General features: G+C 42.9%; 1 protein-coding gene across 2 annotated transcripts in view; it reads right to left on the reverse strand.

Annotated features, from left to right (window-relative positions):
• The window catches only part of IMPG1 (interphotoreceptor matrix proteoglycan 1), a 92742-nt gene that overhangs the window by 55065 nt on the left and 19814 nt on the right, over nucleotides 1-17863 (reverse strand). For both annotated transcript variants that reach the window (XM_030859518.2, XM_070043485.1), the window contains 6 exons: nucleotides 14761-14927; nucleotides 14466-14494; nucleotides 12004-12068; nucleotides 11302-11405; nucleotides 8922-9074; nucleotides 2116-2174 (listed from right to left, as the gene is read on the reverse strand). In XM_030859518.2, the coding sequence (XP_030715378.2) occupies nucleotides 2116-2174; nucleotides 8922-9074; nucleotides 11302-11405; nucleotides 12004-12068; nucleotides 14466-14494; nucleotides 14761-14927 (577 nt within the window). The remainder of the gene's footprint in view (nucleotides 1-2115; nucleotides 2175-8921; nucleotides 9075-11301; nucleotides 11406-12003; nucleotides 12069-14465; nucleotides 14495-14760; nucleotides 14928-17863) is intronic.

The raw sequence follows: 17863 nt of genomic DNA on the forward strand, positions 1-17863 counted from the left end.
TTGTTGTGTATTCCAGTAGTTCATTCTTTTGCTGAGTAGCAGTCTGTGGTAAGAATATAGCACAATTTGTTTATCTATGACTCTGCTGATGGCTATTCGGGTTGTTTCCAGTTCTTGGCTAAGACAAATGAAGCTGCTGTGGATAGCTGTGTACACGTTTGTGAAGGAATATACCCTCCACCTGGATTGAATGATTGTTAATAGTTTCTCATAGTTGCTTTAAGAGATAAAGCAATATTTAAAGTGGAACCTTTAATGTTCCTCCTTATAACCGTGTTAATAATAGATGTTCTAACTTCTTCCCAGTTGTGTTACAGGAATCAAATGAGGTCACTGATATAAAAGTATTTGTTTAATTGTAGATCAGGTTTTATAAGAGTGAGCTCATAGAAAGAGGGTACCTTGAGACTCCTGGGAGTTTAGGTCTTCTGTGGGAAGATCTGGCTCCATGAGAAAGCAATTTCCTTCATAACAAGTTTACAATATTCTGAGCATTGTTTTTCAGGATTAAAAGTTTGCCACACTCATAAGCATATTATTTATTGTATTCGGGGGTCAAAATGTTTTCTGGGAGACTAAGTCTACGTAGCATCATGGAAATCACTGGGAAAATGCGATCAAATATACTTTATAAGCATCCTTGACAGAAAGAAGGATAAACTCTTACAGAGAAAAACACACGGGAAAGATGCAGTTTCAGAGGATCTAATAACTTTAAAATATTTACCTTGCAAAATTTCATCCCCTAACATTTTGGTTTTCTTCTGAAACAGATTTTTTAAATTATTATTAGTTTTTCATTTATTTGAAGAGAGGAGATAATGAGCATTTGAACATTCACCAAGAGAACTGTTCCTATCCTTTCCTTCAGGTTTAAATTAAAAATTTATTCTTTAACTGCAGTGGTCTATCCAGGAGACCTTGCATCTATGCAGAGTATTCTCCTATCACCTTTTATTTCTCTCTAATCCATCTGATTTCACATGGAGTACTGTGAAGCAGCATCTTGAAATAAAGAAAAATGAGTCTGCTTTGGTAAATGTTAAGGGTTTCATCTGTTGTTACTTTCATGGTTCAACATGTCCTTCCTCTGAAATTACACAAATCAGAGGGTCCTGATAGCTTCGAGAGAAATAAATGGGCGGAGCCCCCCACCTACACAACTGTTCTTTGTGATTATGTGGGACCCACCCTGTGGACCTTCTTGCTTTAAGACAACAGATGGTGACAGGCCAGGAGGAACTTCGAGAGAGGCCTGTCCTCCCGTTTTACAAATCCCCCTCAGTGCAAGGGATCTCATTCTGCTCACACCAGGGCTGATATATGCCCTGTGGCACAGTAAAAAAAATACCACATTATGATCCCCCTTGTAGATGTTTTGAATAGTGAGAACTTAAAAGAAAGATGCAAAAGTCTTGCCAAAACTCCTGAACCCACATTGGAATATTGAGATGCTACTGGATATAGGCCTGCTTATGGGAAAGCTGTGGGAACATGATGGAACCCTGCTTTAGCGTGGCACTATTTTATTTCATGTCTTCTATTTAAATATTCAATTTTATAAATTTTGCATGGTAATACATTACTATGGACCAGACATCAGAACGGTATAAAAGTACGGTCAGGCATCAAAGTGATAAAACAGGTATTAATAGTTCCATCCCCATCCCTGTCTGCCCAATTCTCTTACCCCTATAGGTACCACTTTTGATTAGTTTCCCCTGTCTCCCTAGGGTCAACTTGATTTGCTTAAACAATGACGGTACTTAGCACTGGATAGGAAACCAGGCAATTGACATCAAGGTAACTAATTGCTACTTTTCTGGATCTGTCTCTGCTGAGGGATTTTCCTAAGAGGTTTGGTAAATGACATTGTCCTTGCCTGTTTCTGAATCCGGAGGAAGGAAGGAGGTCGGCTCCTGTGTTACTCCTTAAAAATCACCTAGAGTCATGTTCTAATTAGACAACTCCTTCATCTGAAATGTATTCAGATTTCAGGATTTGGCGGAGCTAAACAATTGGGGTAAAAGTGACCTTAAAATCCTCATGACATTGCTTTTAAAAGGGGATAGCGAGAAAGAAAGTTAAAAATTGAGAAGAGTCCGATTCTCTTACCTAAATCCTGACACATGGATTTCTTTGAATCCTGGAAGTTTCTTAAATACCTTTTGCATCTGCAGAGAGAAAGAAATTTATGAAATACTCTTTGGTTCTACTGGGTCAGATCTTATCTAACTGAGGAAGCCTAAACACTTTTGATGAGTTAGGGGAAAAAAGTGAACATGGAAAATTGAAGTAACGATTGAGGCCAAACTTTTTGTTCTCATTTATTTCTAAAACCCAGAGGAAAGTGTTTTGCTATTTATTTAAAAGCTGTAATTGGGTAGTTCTGACCTGCTTTACTGGTTACTTTACATAAAATATGAAATAATTTTAAGGTGGTATTTGGAAGAAACTTTTTTGGCTACAGTATTTTTATTTATACACACAGAGTAATGATCATATTTTCTGAATTGAATTATATGATTTGGAAAACATCTGTAATGTTAAAGGGATTATTAAAGTCAAACTGGCTGCTGTACCTAATTAAAATGGTAGAAGCATACATCAAACTAGTGAATACAACAAACAAGAAGCAGACTCACGGATAGAACAAACTAGCAGTTACCAGTGGGGAGAGGGAAGGGGGAGGGGCAATGCAGGGGTAAGGGGTTAAGTACAAACTATTAGGTATAAAATAAGCTACAAGGATCCATTGTACAACATAGGGAATATAGCCAATATTTTATAATACTATAAATAGAGTAAAACCTTTAAAAATTGTGAATCACTGTATTGTACACCTGTAACATACCATATTGTACACCAACCATCTTTCAATTGAAAAAAAAAAGAATGAGTAAAAAAAATGGTAGAAGCAAACTCTAATCTTATTAGTTTTGCTCTTAGATTTATGTGGACTTTACGCTTGCTTGATTTCATATTGCTCATGAGGTGTGTGATCAGAACAGTTTACAACTGCAGTACTCAGTGGCTCCCAGATCCACGGCAGCCTGGCTTCTGCCTCTGGGTTCCCCCAACGAGGATGGTCCTCTCCAAACCCAGGGGCACTTTCCAGTCCTTTTCCACAGAGTGCCTGCTTTTCTCGGGTTCTTTTTCCATCTCTCTGGCCACTTTCTCAGTCTCCTTCACTCCATCCTATTTCTGACTTCACCCTCTCCCTCAGCTGGAAGGATTCTGCAGGTCTGCATTCTCAGCCCCTCATTGCACACACACTCCCATGTATGCAGGAAGCTCTGCTGTGGGTTCTGTGCTAGGCTCTCAGGACACATCACCATGGAAATGGGCTCTGCCCCATCTAGTTCACTCGTGGGAGGCAGGGAGGCAAGAGAGACCATGAGGAAGTGATAGCAGTTAGTAGTAAAGCACTGAAGGGAGGGCCCACCCTGTCCCCATTTCCCTGCACCCACTCCCCTCTGCCTCTCGTTGGGGGGTCTTCCACAATCACCTGAGATGCAGCTTGGAGTTCTTCACATGGAAATCCCAACTTTGCCATCAACTAAATACGCTCAAACCAGAGTGAACCTCTTCCTTCCAGATCTGCCTTTCCTCCCAGGCTCCCTATCTCCGTCAGGGTCACGAACACCCATGGTCTTCCATCCAGAGAGTCCAGCAACCCTACACGCCTTCCCTCTGTGCTCCTGCTGTCCAGTCACCAATGCCTGCTAGTCTGAATTCCACATGACTTTTGTTTCTACCACGTTCTTCATATTCCCATGGCAGGCACACCCTCCCTGTCTCCCCTCTGACACTGCTGAATGGTTTTCTGGATGTGTGTAGGGGGAGGGAAAGGAAATGGATTCTGGGGGTGTGCTGGGGCGGGCGAAGGAAGATGTCCCCTTGACTACACTTTCTTCCCAAGTTAATCATTCCCTATCTGTTGCCCTTCACTAAAAATCCTGTGATGGGCTGCAGTGCCTAATGAATAAGGTCCAGTTCTTTAGAATGACATTTAAGACCCTCCACAATCTGCCCCTCCAAGTACATTTCCATTTGCACTTCCTGCCATCCTGACCCCTTCGGTCAATATCGTGTCCTCTGGTCACACTAGACTAACTCCTGTGTCTCCCCAAATATGACACGTACTTCCTCCAGGCTTCTGTGACCTTTTTTTCCCTTTAGCCCCAAATGCAACTTCTCCTACCTTCTGCTCATTGACTGCCTCCCCCACGCCATCATTCAAAGACAGCTCAAGCATCTTCTCTATTGAAAAGCATTTGTAGCTCCCCCGAGTCAGGCTCCATTATTTCTTCTCCCTACTGTTCTAGAACTTATTGCCATACGTCCTGTAAAACAGTCCATGAGGGGGCATGCTGTCTCTTCATTGAGATTATGCTTCCTGGGCTCAGGGATTGTGTCCTATTTATTCATCTTTATCTCCTTTCCTCCCAGTCTGTAGCAGATCGTCATCCGTGTAGTAGGGACTCAGCAAACTTTGCTTAATCGAGTTGAGAGCATCTTTTCTTTCTCTAAACTCATCAATATGCCACTGCATTGTCACTGTATCTAAAATTACTGCTGAGTCTACATTATCTATGCCAAGGACTAGAGCAGTGACGCACAGATAATCCCCAAATCACTTACATTGGGCTTTGGAGTGCATCGTGGATTTTTTTTTTTATTTCCCAGCAGACTGATTTACCACCTAAATTATATTTTATTGTACCAGTATTAAAAGTGGTTTTGCTCCCTGAGTGTGTAACAACTGTAGTGATAAAGGTAGCTCAGCTTTTGTGTGACGAGGAGATGGCTGTATACACCTGAGTTTAAATATCGGTTCTGCTGGGTTTCCCTGGTGGCGCAGTGGTTGGGGGTCCGCCTACCGATGCAGGGGACGCAGGTTCGTGCCCCGGTCCGGGAGGATCCCACATGCCGCGGAGCGACTGGGCCCGTGAGCCATGGCCGCTGAGCCTGCGCGTCCAGAGCCTGTGCTCCGCAACGGGAGAGGCCACAACAGTGAGAGGCCCGCGTACCGCAAAAAAAAAAAAATCGGTTCTGCTACTTTCTAGCTGCAGGACCTTGAGTTTATTGCGTAATCTCTCTGAATCTTGGTCTTCTCACCCAAAATGGGATAACAATACGTATATTGTAAGGTTGTCATAAGGAATAACTAGTAAGTGCCTGACACGGTGAGCAGAGAGCTGGTAATATTGTTTTATTTATTTACTTAGTCTTTGCCACCTCTACTGGATTCCCAGCTCCTTAAAGCTCGATTTACTTTTACTTCCTCAGTGGGCACATGGCATGGAGGCTGGCAAGGCAGAGCAAGCCTTCAGTCAGTTTTTTTTTTTTTTTTTTGTGGTACACGGGGCCTCTCACTGTTGTGGCCTCTACCCGTTGCGGAGCACAGGCTCCGGACGCGCAGGCTCAGCGGCCATGGCTCACGGGCCCAGCCGCTCCGCGGCATGTGGGATCTTCCCGGACCGGGGCACGAACCTGTGTCCCCTGCATTGGCAGGCGGACCCTCAACCACTGCAGCACCAGGGAAGCCCCAGTCAGTTGTTTTTGACAGACTTCAGCGGGGAAGGACAGGATGAAGGTCCTCACAGAGGTCAAGGTCAGGGGGCCTGGGTAATAAGTTTCCGTGCCTCCACTCCCACCTCACGGTGGGCTTAATAGAGGTGAGAGAGGAGGCCAGTTTCCGCAGAGCTGATCTTTATTACGGGGGCAGGTGGGAAAGCTCAGTGGAGGCCTTGTGACAAATGGCTTTGGGGCCACAAGGCATTTGTGCCCCCAAATGCCATTCCAGTGACAGCACCTGGCGTGGACTGTTTTAAGTGTAAGCTGCAGGTTCTGGAGCTCAAGGTTCAGACCCTTGACTTGTCCATCTATCTGGTCCAGGATATCAGTGATGCCGTTACACATCTGGAAAGAACCCATCACACACAGAACTGCTTCCGGAGAAGCCCCGGCTGCGACGTGCGCAGCAGGGAGCCTCGCGGGGAGAGCAGCCCCTAAGCCCCAGCTCCAGCGGACGGGATTGATTGCTGGTCCCGTGTCCTCTCTGTGAACCTGGCTGTGACTGATTAAGAATCAGCTTTGATTAGGAGGGTGCAGAAGGCGTCTAAGGAGGCGATGACAAAGGCCTTCAGTTAATTCTGCTAACTTATCTTCCGGAGACCTTCTGATCATGGAGCGGCTAACCACTAAATTGCCAATTAAGTGCCCAGTTAACCTTATTAATAATGTGAAATGCACAGAAACCTTCCTGATTCTGCTGGAATGTCTGTTAAAAAAAGGCAGCCGTGTTGAGTTCTCCTGGATGTTTGCACAGCAGAAAGCATTCGGACAACAACTAAGCATTCCTTTTGACATTTGTATTAAATTGGTCATTAACTTTATTGTGGAAATTAAATTACTGCAAAGCACCGGCCATTAATTCCTGATTAGGCCTGAATGGCTGAGCTAATGCGAGTGTTGGGCTGTGGTGAGGCTGGCTGGTTATCTCATGGCAGCGGCTGGGTGGTCGGACTGCTCAGGTGCCTGGAAGGGGAACAGGTGTGCTGAGAAGAGGGGCTCCAGTGACCATGTAAATGGAACCAGCAAGACTGATGTGATGGTCTCTGAAACGAGATCCAGCAAGACATGCTCTTCTTTGGTTGATAAATTTTTCAGAGGCTAGAAGAGGCATGTTCATTTGCTGATCCAAAAATCCTTTCCCCATGCCTATTTATTTGGGAAAAATAGAAAGTATAGCCTAGTGGTTAAGAGCAGGGATTCTGGTGCCAGGCTGCCTGGGTCTGAATCTGGGCTCTGCTAGTTAATAGGTGTGACATTGTTGGGTGTATTAATTAATCTCCCTGCACCTCAGTATGTTCACTTGTCAAAAAGAGAAATGATTTTACTTTAAGTATAGAATCCCGTAAAAAATCCCGTTAATATATATAAGACGTTAAGAACAGTGCTACTATTTCGATACACAGCATTTTAGACTTGGAAAGGCACTTCGAGGTCATCTTTAGTTTCTAAATGAGGAATCAAGGTCAGGGAAGTGACCCCCCCAAATTCTCATTTTGTTTTAGGTGCTTGGAAAATTAACAACAGGTCAGTGAAGACAGTCTATGGTCAATTATCCAATTTTAAGATATTCTGACTAGCCTAAGCATTTGTTGAAAAGAATATTTCAAAGAACAAATAGAAGAGTTAACAGACAATTCTTTAATTCATTCTATCTACTAATCCACGTCTAAGTACTTCTCTGGTTCATAAATATCCCACGCTGATGCTTTCTCTTTGAAGTTCATAGAAAAGGTTCTTTACATTTTATTGACTGAATACTGATGCGGGGAGAGAGGTTGGAGGTTGAGAACGTTTTTGTTATTCATCTCCTCTCCAGCTAAGAGGAGGGAAGCATTGAATTTTCCAAGTATGAGAACTAGATGCCTGTTTTTCCCTGGCCACGCTAAGATGCTTGGGCACCCAGGCTGTTCATAAATGTAGCTCATGGTTACATAATCTCACGGATGCTTCTAATTTCAATTGCATTTCTACAAACAGTTACTGAGTAGTTAACTGCATCCCAAGCTCTGCATTAGGAGGTAAGCAGCAGAGATGAAAGAAGCAGTTCCTGCCCTCAAGGGGAAGCTCATGCCCTCATGGCAGTGAGTGTGGCCGGAGAGCAGAGAGGAGTGGAGACAATGAAAGCCATAGACGTGTAAACAAACAATCTCAAGACAAGGTGACAAGTGCTGTGACAACGGTGGGCACCGGGTGCTAGCCCAGAGGAGAGGCAGTGAACCCAGGATGCGTAGAGAGAACATTTCATGACGAAGTTTGTAAAATGCAACTCAGGGAAGGGCATTCCAGACAGAGAAGGCAGCACATGTAAAGACTAAAGGTAGGAAAAGATTTGCAAGCAGTTCGCATTTCTGGGAAGTAGAGTGTAAAGAGGGGGACAGTAAAGAGCTGGTGTAAAGACGAGGCTGGAAAGGAAGGCAGGAGTCTTATCATGGCATATAAATGCCAAGTTCAGCATGACAGTTTGGATTTATCCTGCAGGGAATGAAGAGCTTTTTAAATTAACCAGGAAGAGGCAGCTGCGATGATGGTCAGAGGTGGAAGAGCCATCTTGGGATAGTGTCTTGATTTAGTGACGGATGATGTGGACCATATAAGTTCTTCCACTTATCACCCATGAAGAATGCCATGCCTTTTAAAAACAACAAGTGCTGGAGAAGGTGTGGAGAGAAGGGAGCCCTTGTGCACTGTTGGCGGGGATGTAAATGGTGCAGCTACTATCGAAACAGTGCAGAGAGTCTTCAAAAAATTAAAAATAGAACTATCATATCATCCAGCAATTCCACTTCATTCCAGTTCTGGGGGTTTATCTGAAGAAAATGAAAACACTAATTTGAAAAGATTCACGGTCATTGCAGCATTATTTACAATAACCAGGATATGGAGACAACCTGAGTGTCCACCAATGGATGAACTGCTAAAGAAGGTGGAATACATCACACACAATGCAACATTATTCAGCCATAAAAAGAATGAAATCTTGCCATTTCCGACAACATGGATGGATCTCGAGGGCATTATGCTAGGTGAAATAAGTTAGAGAGAGAAAGACAAATACTGAATGATCTCACATATACGTGGAACCTAAAAACAAACCCCAAACCCCCGAAACCAAGCTCATAGATACAAAACATAGACTGGTGACTGTCAGAGGTAGAGATGGGTGGAAGGTAGGAGAAATGGGTGAAGGGGGTGAAAAGGTAAAAATAAAAAAAATAAATAAAAATAAAAAAATGAAAAGAACGCCTGGTCACAGGAAGATGAGTCAAGAGGATTTCTGTGCTGTTGACTCCCAGATCTGAGTCCTGCCTTGGGCTCTGGTTGTGTGAGGTGGGTTCACTCACCTGAAGCTGAGACTTGGCTGCAACCTCCTGGTAATACGGGGACTGCGAGTCGGTGAGCTCTTCCTTGAACTTCTGCTTTGCCAGAGAGATGCTTAGCTCCACCTTCTGCTCTAGCGCATGCTCAGCAGCATCAGTGAATTCTACTTCCCTCTCCTGGGTTAGAGTTTAAAAAAAAGAGAAGGGATTCTGTTAACATAAATCACAAGCAAATGGTTCCATTGTATAATATATGTTGATACTGTCTCAGGAAGTGGGTTATGAAGCCTTAAGTGCTTCTAGAATAAAAGTCCTATTAACTAGCAGTGGCCTCTGCATTTCACGGAGTATCAAAGCTCCGATGAGTTAATTATGTAGAATCCTTGAGAACTCCATCATTTTGTGACTGTGTGCTCTTCATGAAAGCATTTACACACACACACACACACTTGTTTACCTTTTACCAATATCCTTTGGTTCATTTAAAAAAACATCTCCTCTACCATCTAGGGTAGAAACCTTTGCCTTCTCTGAACCTTTGCACTAGCAAATTACATCTGAATTGCTCACTTGGTACCTCTGATACACTCACATAGAAGTTTTTTTTTAATATGGTAATCTTGTCACCCCATATAAAATCTCCTTGAATCCAGTGTGATTCCCACACTTCATTGAGTCCCTCAAAGCAAAAAACGTGAGACCATTTCTGCACAAAACTCTCAGTGAATATCCACGACAAGGCGGGTCACATCCTCAGCAGCCTGTCCTAGCCTATTATTTTGTCTATACATCGGCCGTCTTCAGTCATAGCACATAGGCTATTTTGTTGCCCTTATCTGCACTATAAATTCCTTGAAGGACCGGACTGAGTCTTGTTTATCTTAGTATCTTCAGTGCATGGCCCAATGTTTGCTGAATGAAAGAATAAATATAGATGTAGGTGGTGAAAAGGATGTTAACGGGAGGATATGATGAATGTGAAATAAAATATTCAGGGGATATTTACAGGAGAAGGAGGGACCTATATCAGACTTTGAAGGAGACGGGGCACAGGTAATGTGAGAAAAGAGAGAAGGCAGACTGGAGTTGTCTTAGAAATTTTGCAGTGAATATGTTTCTCAATAATTTTTTGCAACAGCAGTTTTCACTGTTGAGGAAACAGTATTTTTGAGAAAGACAAAACGTTTAGATTCTTTGTTCATAGCAACAGTTCCATCAAGTCTACAGTCATCCAGCCTAAAGCCCAGAGAGAATGGCCAGCAGGGTTCTCATCTCTGAATTTCCATGTAGAGGTGGTGAGACTGAACTTCCTGCCTTCACCTTCTGGCTTTGATCTGTGCCTTGGAAGGAGGGTCACAGGAAGAGGAAAGGGCCAGAGAAGCCTCACAGACGACAGGGAATGGTAGACCTGTGGCAGTGACGGCATAAGGATAAGATCCAGCTTCTGATTTGGGGTCCCTTCCTTACATGACTGCCCTCTTCTGTGTCTGTTGCCTGACTTGTGCTGCCACAATTCTATCACTGGAGCAAAGGGAGCGGTGTTTGTCTGCTTCTGCACTGAGGGTCTGCGCTCAAAGCTTTTGGAGAGGTTAAGCATGTCTCCCTTTTGATTAGGAGATACAAACTACCATGTATCAAATAAATAAACAACAAGGACCTATTCTACAGCACGGGGAATATAGCCATTATTTTGTCATAACTTTAAATGGAGTATAAAACCATTGAACCACTTTGCTGTACACCTGAAACTAATAAAATATTGTAAGTCAACTCTACTTCAATTAAGAAGTCCCCCTTTAGTGATAACCAACATTCAATTCCCTAACAATCCTGCGTGCCCTTTCACTCAGAGTGGTGGCCAGTGTTGCTTTCTGCCAGAAAACACTGTTTTCATTCTTCCCCAGCTTGACATGCAGGATTTCGGTCATTTGGTTATTTATTTGGTCTATTCGTGCTGGACATGACTGGGAAGAAGACCTCTACCCTTGCTGTCAGTGTGTGATTACACTTCAGTGGAGAAAGGACTTCATTGATGGGTTGACTGATGTATTCATTCATTCATTCATTCACCCATCATTTATTCACTCTAACGCTTGGTGAGCACCTGCTGTACATAAGGTTCTGTTAGGCATTGAGGGAAGAAGGGCCCCTGCCCTCCTGGAGTTAATAATTAAGTTGCAACTTCTCTCACTTTCTCCTAGTTTCCAATCTATTTTTTTTTTTCCTTTCAGTCCCTCCCTTGGAGGAAGTGAGAACAGTGAATAGAAGGAAATCACTGACTCTTACTTGGGGTGATAAAAATGCAGCACTAATAACAGTGAATGGCCAGTCCATCCCTTGTCTTTCCCTGTTTTACTAATGAAACTAAACAGACATTTGAAGGGCTAGATTGAGAACTTCTTACTATTGTAGGCATCTTGGTGTCCGGGAGGGTGTTGTTGACGATTTCGTTGAGGAGTGTGTCATCAGGAGGGAGAGGCAGGGACCCGGGTGAGACACTGGCAATGTCTGTGGAAATTTAAAAAAGTACAGGCACGAAAATGAGACTGGAGGAGTTTAAATTAGAATGAGGTCACCATGTCACATGCTTTTCCTGTCACTCTGGAAATTACAGATGTTAGGTGCATTCTGAACTCATTTCCTCTTAAGATCACACAAATATGTTCTTCAGCAAAATATAACTCATACTCGAGATCCCACTTAAATTCCTCATTGTTCCTTTCCAGAACGCAAGTTTGGAGCTCCCCTAGATGTGTTACAGTTAAATGGCTTTGCCTAATGAGATCTGGTTACTTTTTCTTTTTGCGACTAGGTAAAGGACACATGAATACATTATCTTGAATTTGTTTGTTGGAAAATATTGATGATTGCCTCCAAGTTGTAAGATAATGGGTGATTCGGTTTTGTTTTTATTCTTTTCTGTATTTTCCAAGGCGTATGCTATGAATTTAAATCATTGTGTAAGGTTAGTAATACAAGTTAGTTTTGAGAAAGTGCATTATAAACTGTGTCGACTTCAATTAACCATTGCTTTTCAAATAACATGCTTTCATGATGGTTTGAATTAAGGTTCAGTAGCAGATGAAACGAGGAGTTTTAAGCTTACCTGTTGAAAACTCAGGGGTTTCACCGGGCTCTCCTAATGTCTCCGTTGTGTGTATTTCATCTTTTCTATTACCGCAATAGGAAATAAAAAAGAGTTGGTGAAAAGGAGTTTGATGACAATAGAGGAAATGCATTTAAATTTGCTTATACCGAATAGACCTAAAAATTAGAGAGAAAGTATATTTTAAAACTAGGTTTACTTATATTTTCATTACCTAAGTAATCTTCTAATATATTTTCTTTGAAGAAAAATTCAAACAACCCGAAAACAATTATGTTTGACTCCAGGGTTTTTCATAAGCATCTTGGCTTTTTGCCATTCTGGGGAGTATTTTCATAGTAGGCAAAGATGGTTCTGGGGGTTCAATGTTTTATAGTCCCCATTGTGCTTCAACTGTGTCCTTGACATCAAAGATAATTGATCACATGATCTATGACTGAAATATTCTTGCTAAAATCTCAGACCCTCAAACCTGTAAATTCAGAGAGTCATTAAGTTTATCTGATAAAGTAACTCTTGTGGTTACGATAATGAGAGAGAGAGATTTCTGGATAATGAAGGTGTCTTGAATCCCTATTCCGGACATAATCATTGCCTGCAATGGAGTTGTGGGTAGGTTTGCAGTGCCAGGGAGTGTCACCCAAGGTCATGGTTATAGAGTTGTCTGCATATCACATTAGCCCATTCTAGCAAGCTTTATTTAGGAAGGAGTAGCAGTAGTGATAGCTATTGAAGCTCCCTGAAAGATTTCTTACTATAAGCTATTAGGTCTCAAAGTAGTGTGTCTGGGCTTGTACAATATAGTCATGGTTGACTGTTTGATCTAAATAGTGGCTCACGCTGATGGAAGACCAGAGGGAATGGCTAGGTCCTCTGTTGTTGTAGGGGACTAGGGAGCTTGAAAGGACAGCAGGATTTCGGTGGGTGGGGTGGAGAAGACAGGTTCTTCAGGCAGAGGGGAAGGCTGTGGTCAGAGCCCAGGATGAGCAGGGTGCGGTCTGGATGTGGTGGGGAAGTGTCATGGTGGCAGTGTTGGGATCCTGGCTCATGGAGGGCAAAGTTGGAAAGGTCAGGGGGTGAAGCCCTTGATGAATCAGTTTGGCCTCTGCCTCAGTGGAGGTCCTGAGAGGGAACAAATGGCTCACTCAGAGTTGGGTAATTTGAGCAAAGTCTAATAAAGGCCTTACTTACTAAGTCATGGGAAGAGTATACGAGCAACCACAAGGGCGAGTGCAGAACCCATGGGTGATAACAGCGAGGTACTAAAAGCTCCCCTCTCCAGGAGGGGTGAGGTGATGCAGCAGTTACCACCCATCAGAGACAGAGAAGGCTCTGTGGAAAGAGAGGGCTGCCTGACAGGAGCTGAGCTGCTGCTGAAAGAGGTCTGTAGCCCTGGAAGACTTTGCAGGTTGGGGGCGTGGGGAGGTGATAAAGTCGCTCACCTCACTCTGCTCCTCCCTCTGCTTTCCTGATCCACACTGGCTGGTCCTTCCCAGAAGTCAGAGGCCAAGGGGGGCCAGTGAGTCAGTCTCTCCTGCTCAACCCTCTGCACACAGAGCGTGTGGAGAAGGGTGGCAGTGGATATTCAGAAGGGCGAGGGGAAGATGCGGGAGTATTTTTGAAAAGCCTTTGAACAAGGCTCAGTGTAAAAAAAGGAATATCTCAGATGTATGAACCCAGGAGCAGTTATGCAAGTTAAGGAGGGTAAGAGGTTAGAGGCGAGGATTTGACGTTTTGCACAGTGTAAATTAATAAGGTCCTGGGCCAGGTGGTAACAAAGGGAACAGAAACCAAGGAACAAATGTGAAAAGCATTATAAAGAATTGTAATTCATACAGCCCAATTTGTGGCTCTCTCTGCAGTATTATTATCTTCAGATTTAGATTCCTAACTGTTATGAGTGTAATTTGTGAGTTTAGAGTTTGACAACAGCATCTCTCTTCTTTAATCATTTTTATCGGAAGTACTTTGCTTTTTCTTTGCATTTTGATTTTCTGATTTGATATTCGGTTCTTGTAGAAGACACAGCTCAGTGCTTCAGTTTAGTTTGAGAAATACTAACACTTTACAGAATACCAAATGAGAGTTCAAAATTCAGGTTGCTCTCTGATTGCATTCAACACGTTCCTGATGTAAGTAATATTTTTCATCAGTTCTAAAAATTAAACTATTTTAATTGCTCTGTATCTAATAAGTAAAAAACATGTTAGATAATTATCAGAGTATTGCATTCATTTTATCTGCAAATATAGTGCAAACATCTATCTCAATCTATAAGGTCTATCCATTTCCCTTTTATATGCTCATTTATCTTCAGCAAAATATATGCATAAAAGGTCTGTCAGAATAACCTACTCTGATCTCAGTAGCTGAAATAATATAAAGGCACAATAGCTCAGTCTCACTCCTCATGTGATCTTTCAAAAGTCAAGAGCATGCTGCACTGTGTTTTGGGTACTCACCTCTCAAGGAAGTTTCTCTCTTTTATCCTCTGTAGGAAGATAAAAAGTAATTTTATCAAGAGACAATGCCAACTGAAGAGCCAGTCTATTTTCATTCCCTTTTCCCTTTAACTCCACTTCAATCAGCCTGTAAAATGTTATTTTGCAGGAATAAAATTCCTGTTGGCCTTCTCAGACTTCTCCAAGCATTTCTTCAGCCAACCCTTATGCTGGGGGAACCATTTCAAAAGGGGCAGGGTCTGGAGGCCTGGGAGCTATTTGGACCGGGTTCCCAACACTCTGTGTTTAAACTTACCTGCTGAAGAAGATCCAGGTGTTCCTGGGAGTTGCTGAAATTTCTCCCGATGTCAAAGAGGCAGAAAGTCTCCTCCTGGCAGATGCTGACCCAGTCCTGGTATTCCCCTGGGTCAGGGATGCGATCCAGGAAGATCCGATACGCTTCCCACACTGCTTCCTGGCACACTGCAAGGCAGCGCCATGAGGAGTGAAAAGCGGCCGCATCCTGAGAAGATGCCCTTCTCCCAACCCAAGCCCAATCTTAAACATGGCAAGCTCTGTCATGGCTTATGCTGATACAATAGCCTATAGCCCATAGAGATGAATTCATTTAACAAATATTTATTGAGCCTTATATGCACCACGGAGAAAAATACAAGAAGGGAGATAGAAATACAGGGGTGTGTGTGTGTGTGTGTGTGTGTGTGTGTAAGACTGCTATTTATAATAGGGTGGTTGAGGAAGGCCTCATGATCAAGGTGACTTTTGAACAGTTTGGGAAGAGGCCCCAAGGCTGGAGAACGCTGGGCACATTGAAGAAACGGTAAAAAGGTCACTGTGGCCAGAGCAAGGCTGAGAGTCATAGAGGATGAACATGGAAGGATGTGGTGAGAGGCACAGAGATGGTGCAGGTCTTGCGGTCCAAACATCTTCAACTGGGGCACAGGTACCCCGCTGTATCTGCAGACTTTCCAAGGGGTAAACAGGCACACAGACATTTAAAGAGACTCAATTTCTTGATCTCAACTTCCTTAGCGTGCTTTCCTAAACTGGTTTGCCTAACAACACATCTTTCTCTCCTCACTTTCCCTTTGGCCATCATCCTTCCCCCATCTCCCCATCCATAGTCTTCCTGTGACGGCCCAGTGCCCCTAGGTTGCCACACAAAGGGTATTCGAAATAACTGTGTTTGAGATTAAGACAGGGAGTGAACTTAGTCAAGGGCAAACACAGTTTTTGCAAGTATGGCAGTTTCTGATGCTTTGCCTTCAACACCTTAGAAGAAGTCCTAATGAAGTCGACAGCTGATACATCATTAAAAATAATGATGGCAGATCACGATGTGATTGTTAGCATAAAATGCCGGAGGAACTTAGGAATAAGGATGCTACTGTAACAAAACTCCATCTGTTCCCGTCTACTTATTTATGTAACACGTTTTCTCAGCATTTAAGTGAAACTAAGGAAAAGGATAGGGATAAAATGGATGTTAAATCCTGTCTAATGTTAGCAATACATAATAGGAATAATAAATAATGGCACATGAACTAATAGAGGGACGGCACCAAAGCAACCCCATCTATCCAGAGGCAGAAGCTAGTGGAGCTTAAGCTATAGGCCCTTCATTTAAATTGGCCCCTTCCAAAGCTTTGTTCCTAATTTTGTATCTATAAACATTAGTTACCCCAAACCCATATCTGAGTTTATATCCATCAATAAAAAATTAAAAACTTTTGTCAAACTTATATCTACTTCCTTTAGTCAATTATATATTAAAAATAATTATAAATGCAACTGAATCCAGAAGAAATTTCTGGAAATAAGTCAAATAAGTTATTTACTTAGGAAATAAGTAAAAAATGTAATTTCAATGTACGTACATTTTTGTTACTGAGAAATATTTTAGAGCAACCCATAACAGACTTTCAAGTATGACCTAAATTACATTAAGATAAGACTCTGCAGTGAGAGGTGGGATGGAAACGTGGGTGTGTGGAGGAAAAGGGACCACGTGACATTGCCTCCTGTTTGGAAGGGTTTGTTCATGCATTTGTAGAGTACTTGATGGTAAGTATTGAGTATCTATGACAGATTCCACTGTATATACGAGAATGCTTTAATTCCTATCTTATTTTCAATATCAATACTTATTTACAGCTCACCAAAAGTTACATCTTATCCAATTATTTAAGCTTATGATGAAAAACTTCAGATGTCAACAGAAAAGCTCTCAAGAGGGCACCTAATTTAAAAATTATTTTAGGGGATTAAGTTAGAAAAAGATAGAAGACTTTGGTCATAAGCAATTGTAATATGTTGATCTTTAACTCTGGAGGGATGAGGGGGAAAGGGGTGCTTTGGAGCAGAAGCTGACATCATCTGACTTTCTAAAGAAACCCTCTGACTGCCATGCAGAGAAAAGGGGTTATGGGTTATGGGGAGGAACAAAGTATGAGAAGCCCAGTCTGGAGACTCTTACTCTAGTACTTTACCTTCCCTCACTCCCCACTTGGTCCACATCTGGATTTCTCTTAGCTTTCTGTTTTAAGAGGCAAAGAGAATTCCAGACCAACAGAAGCTCAGGTCATTTACTAGCAGCAACCTGACCACAGATCCGGGGTGGGGGGGGTTTGCAGCACCCAAAAGTGCCATTTGAGGTGTGTGTTGCCTGGGGTTTTCCCTACATCATCAAACAGCCTAGGCTGAGACATTAAGCAGAAAGGCTGAGGTTCTGTGGTCAGATCTCAAGCAACTGTGGGGATACTGGAGAGGCAAGGCTCTGGCTTTCTCCAAAATCCTTGCGGCAATCCTCCCCAATAGAGTCAGACAAAGACGGTGCAGAAAGGTAAAGCCAGAGGTTAGAAAAATCCAGCTTTTCAGAGGTTTTCAGACTCCTCCCAGCCCTGAGGTCCTTTGATGCCTCAACTTTCAAGGTTTTTATCTGAGGCTCCCTTAGCAAGGATGGATGACTCTGCCCGTGAGTCATGGGCTGGTGCTTCTGTTCTCTTGATCACAGAAGGATTCTGTGCCTCCTGATGTGTGCTGAGCTTCCAGGATGCCAGAAAAATGCCATCGGAGGAGTCACCAAAATCCTGCCCCTCAAAAATCGCCTAAAGAAAAGATACTGGTTCCTGTTTCATCCCGACATTTTGATCACTGTAGACGACAGTGCCCCAGGGAAATAATTCTTCAAGCAACTCCAGGCATTTGTGCTTCAAGGAGAATGTTCTCTCAGAGCCTTTGGGGAAAGTAGGTTTTAATAGGGATGAGGGCTTTCTGTGTCCCTGAGGTGGGAGAAAGGGCCGCAGGTGGGGGAACGGGATTACCCGGGCATCTTATCAATATGAGAATATGCAGATTATGAAGTAGGTCTGGTGAGCCACCTGGACATCTGCGTTTCT

This window comes from Globicephala melas, chromosome 14 (genome assembly GCF_963455315.2).
Source record: "Globicephala melas chromosome 14, mGloMel1.2, whole genome shotgun sequence".
NCBI classification, from domain to species: Eukaryota; Metazoa; Chordata; class Mammalia; order Artiodactyla; family Delphinidae; genus Globicephala; species Globicephala melas.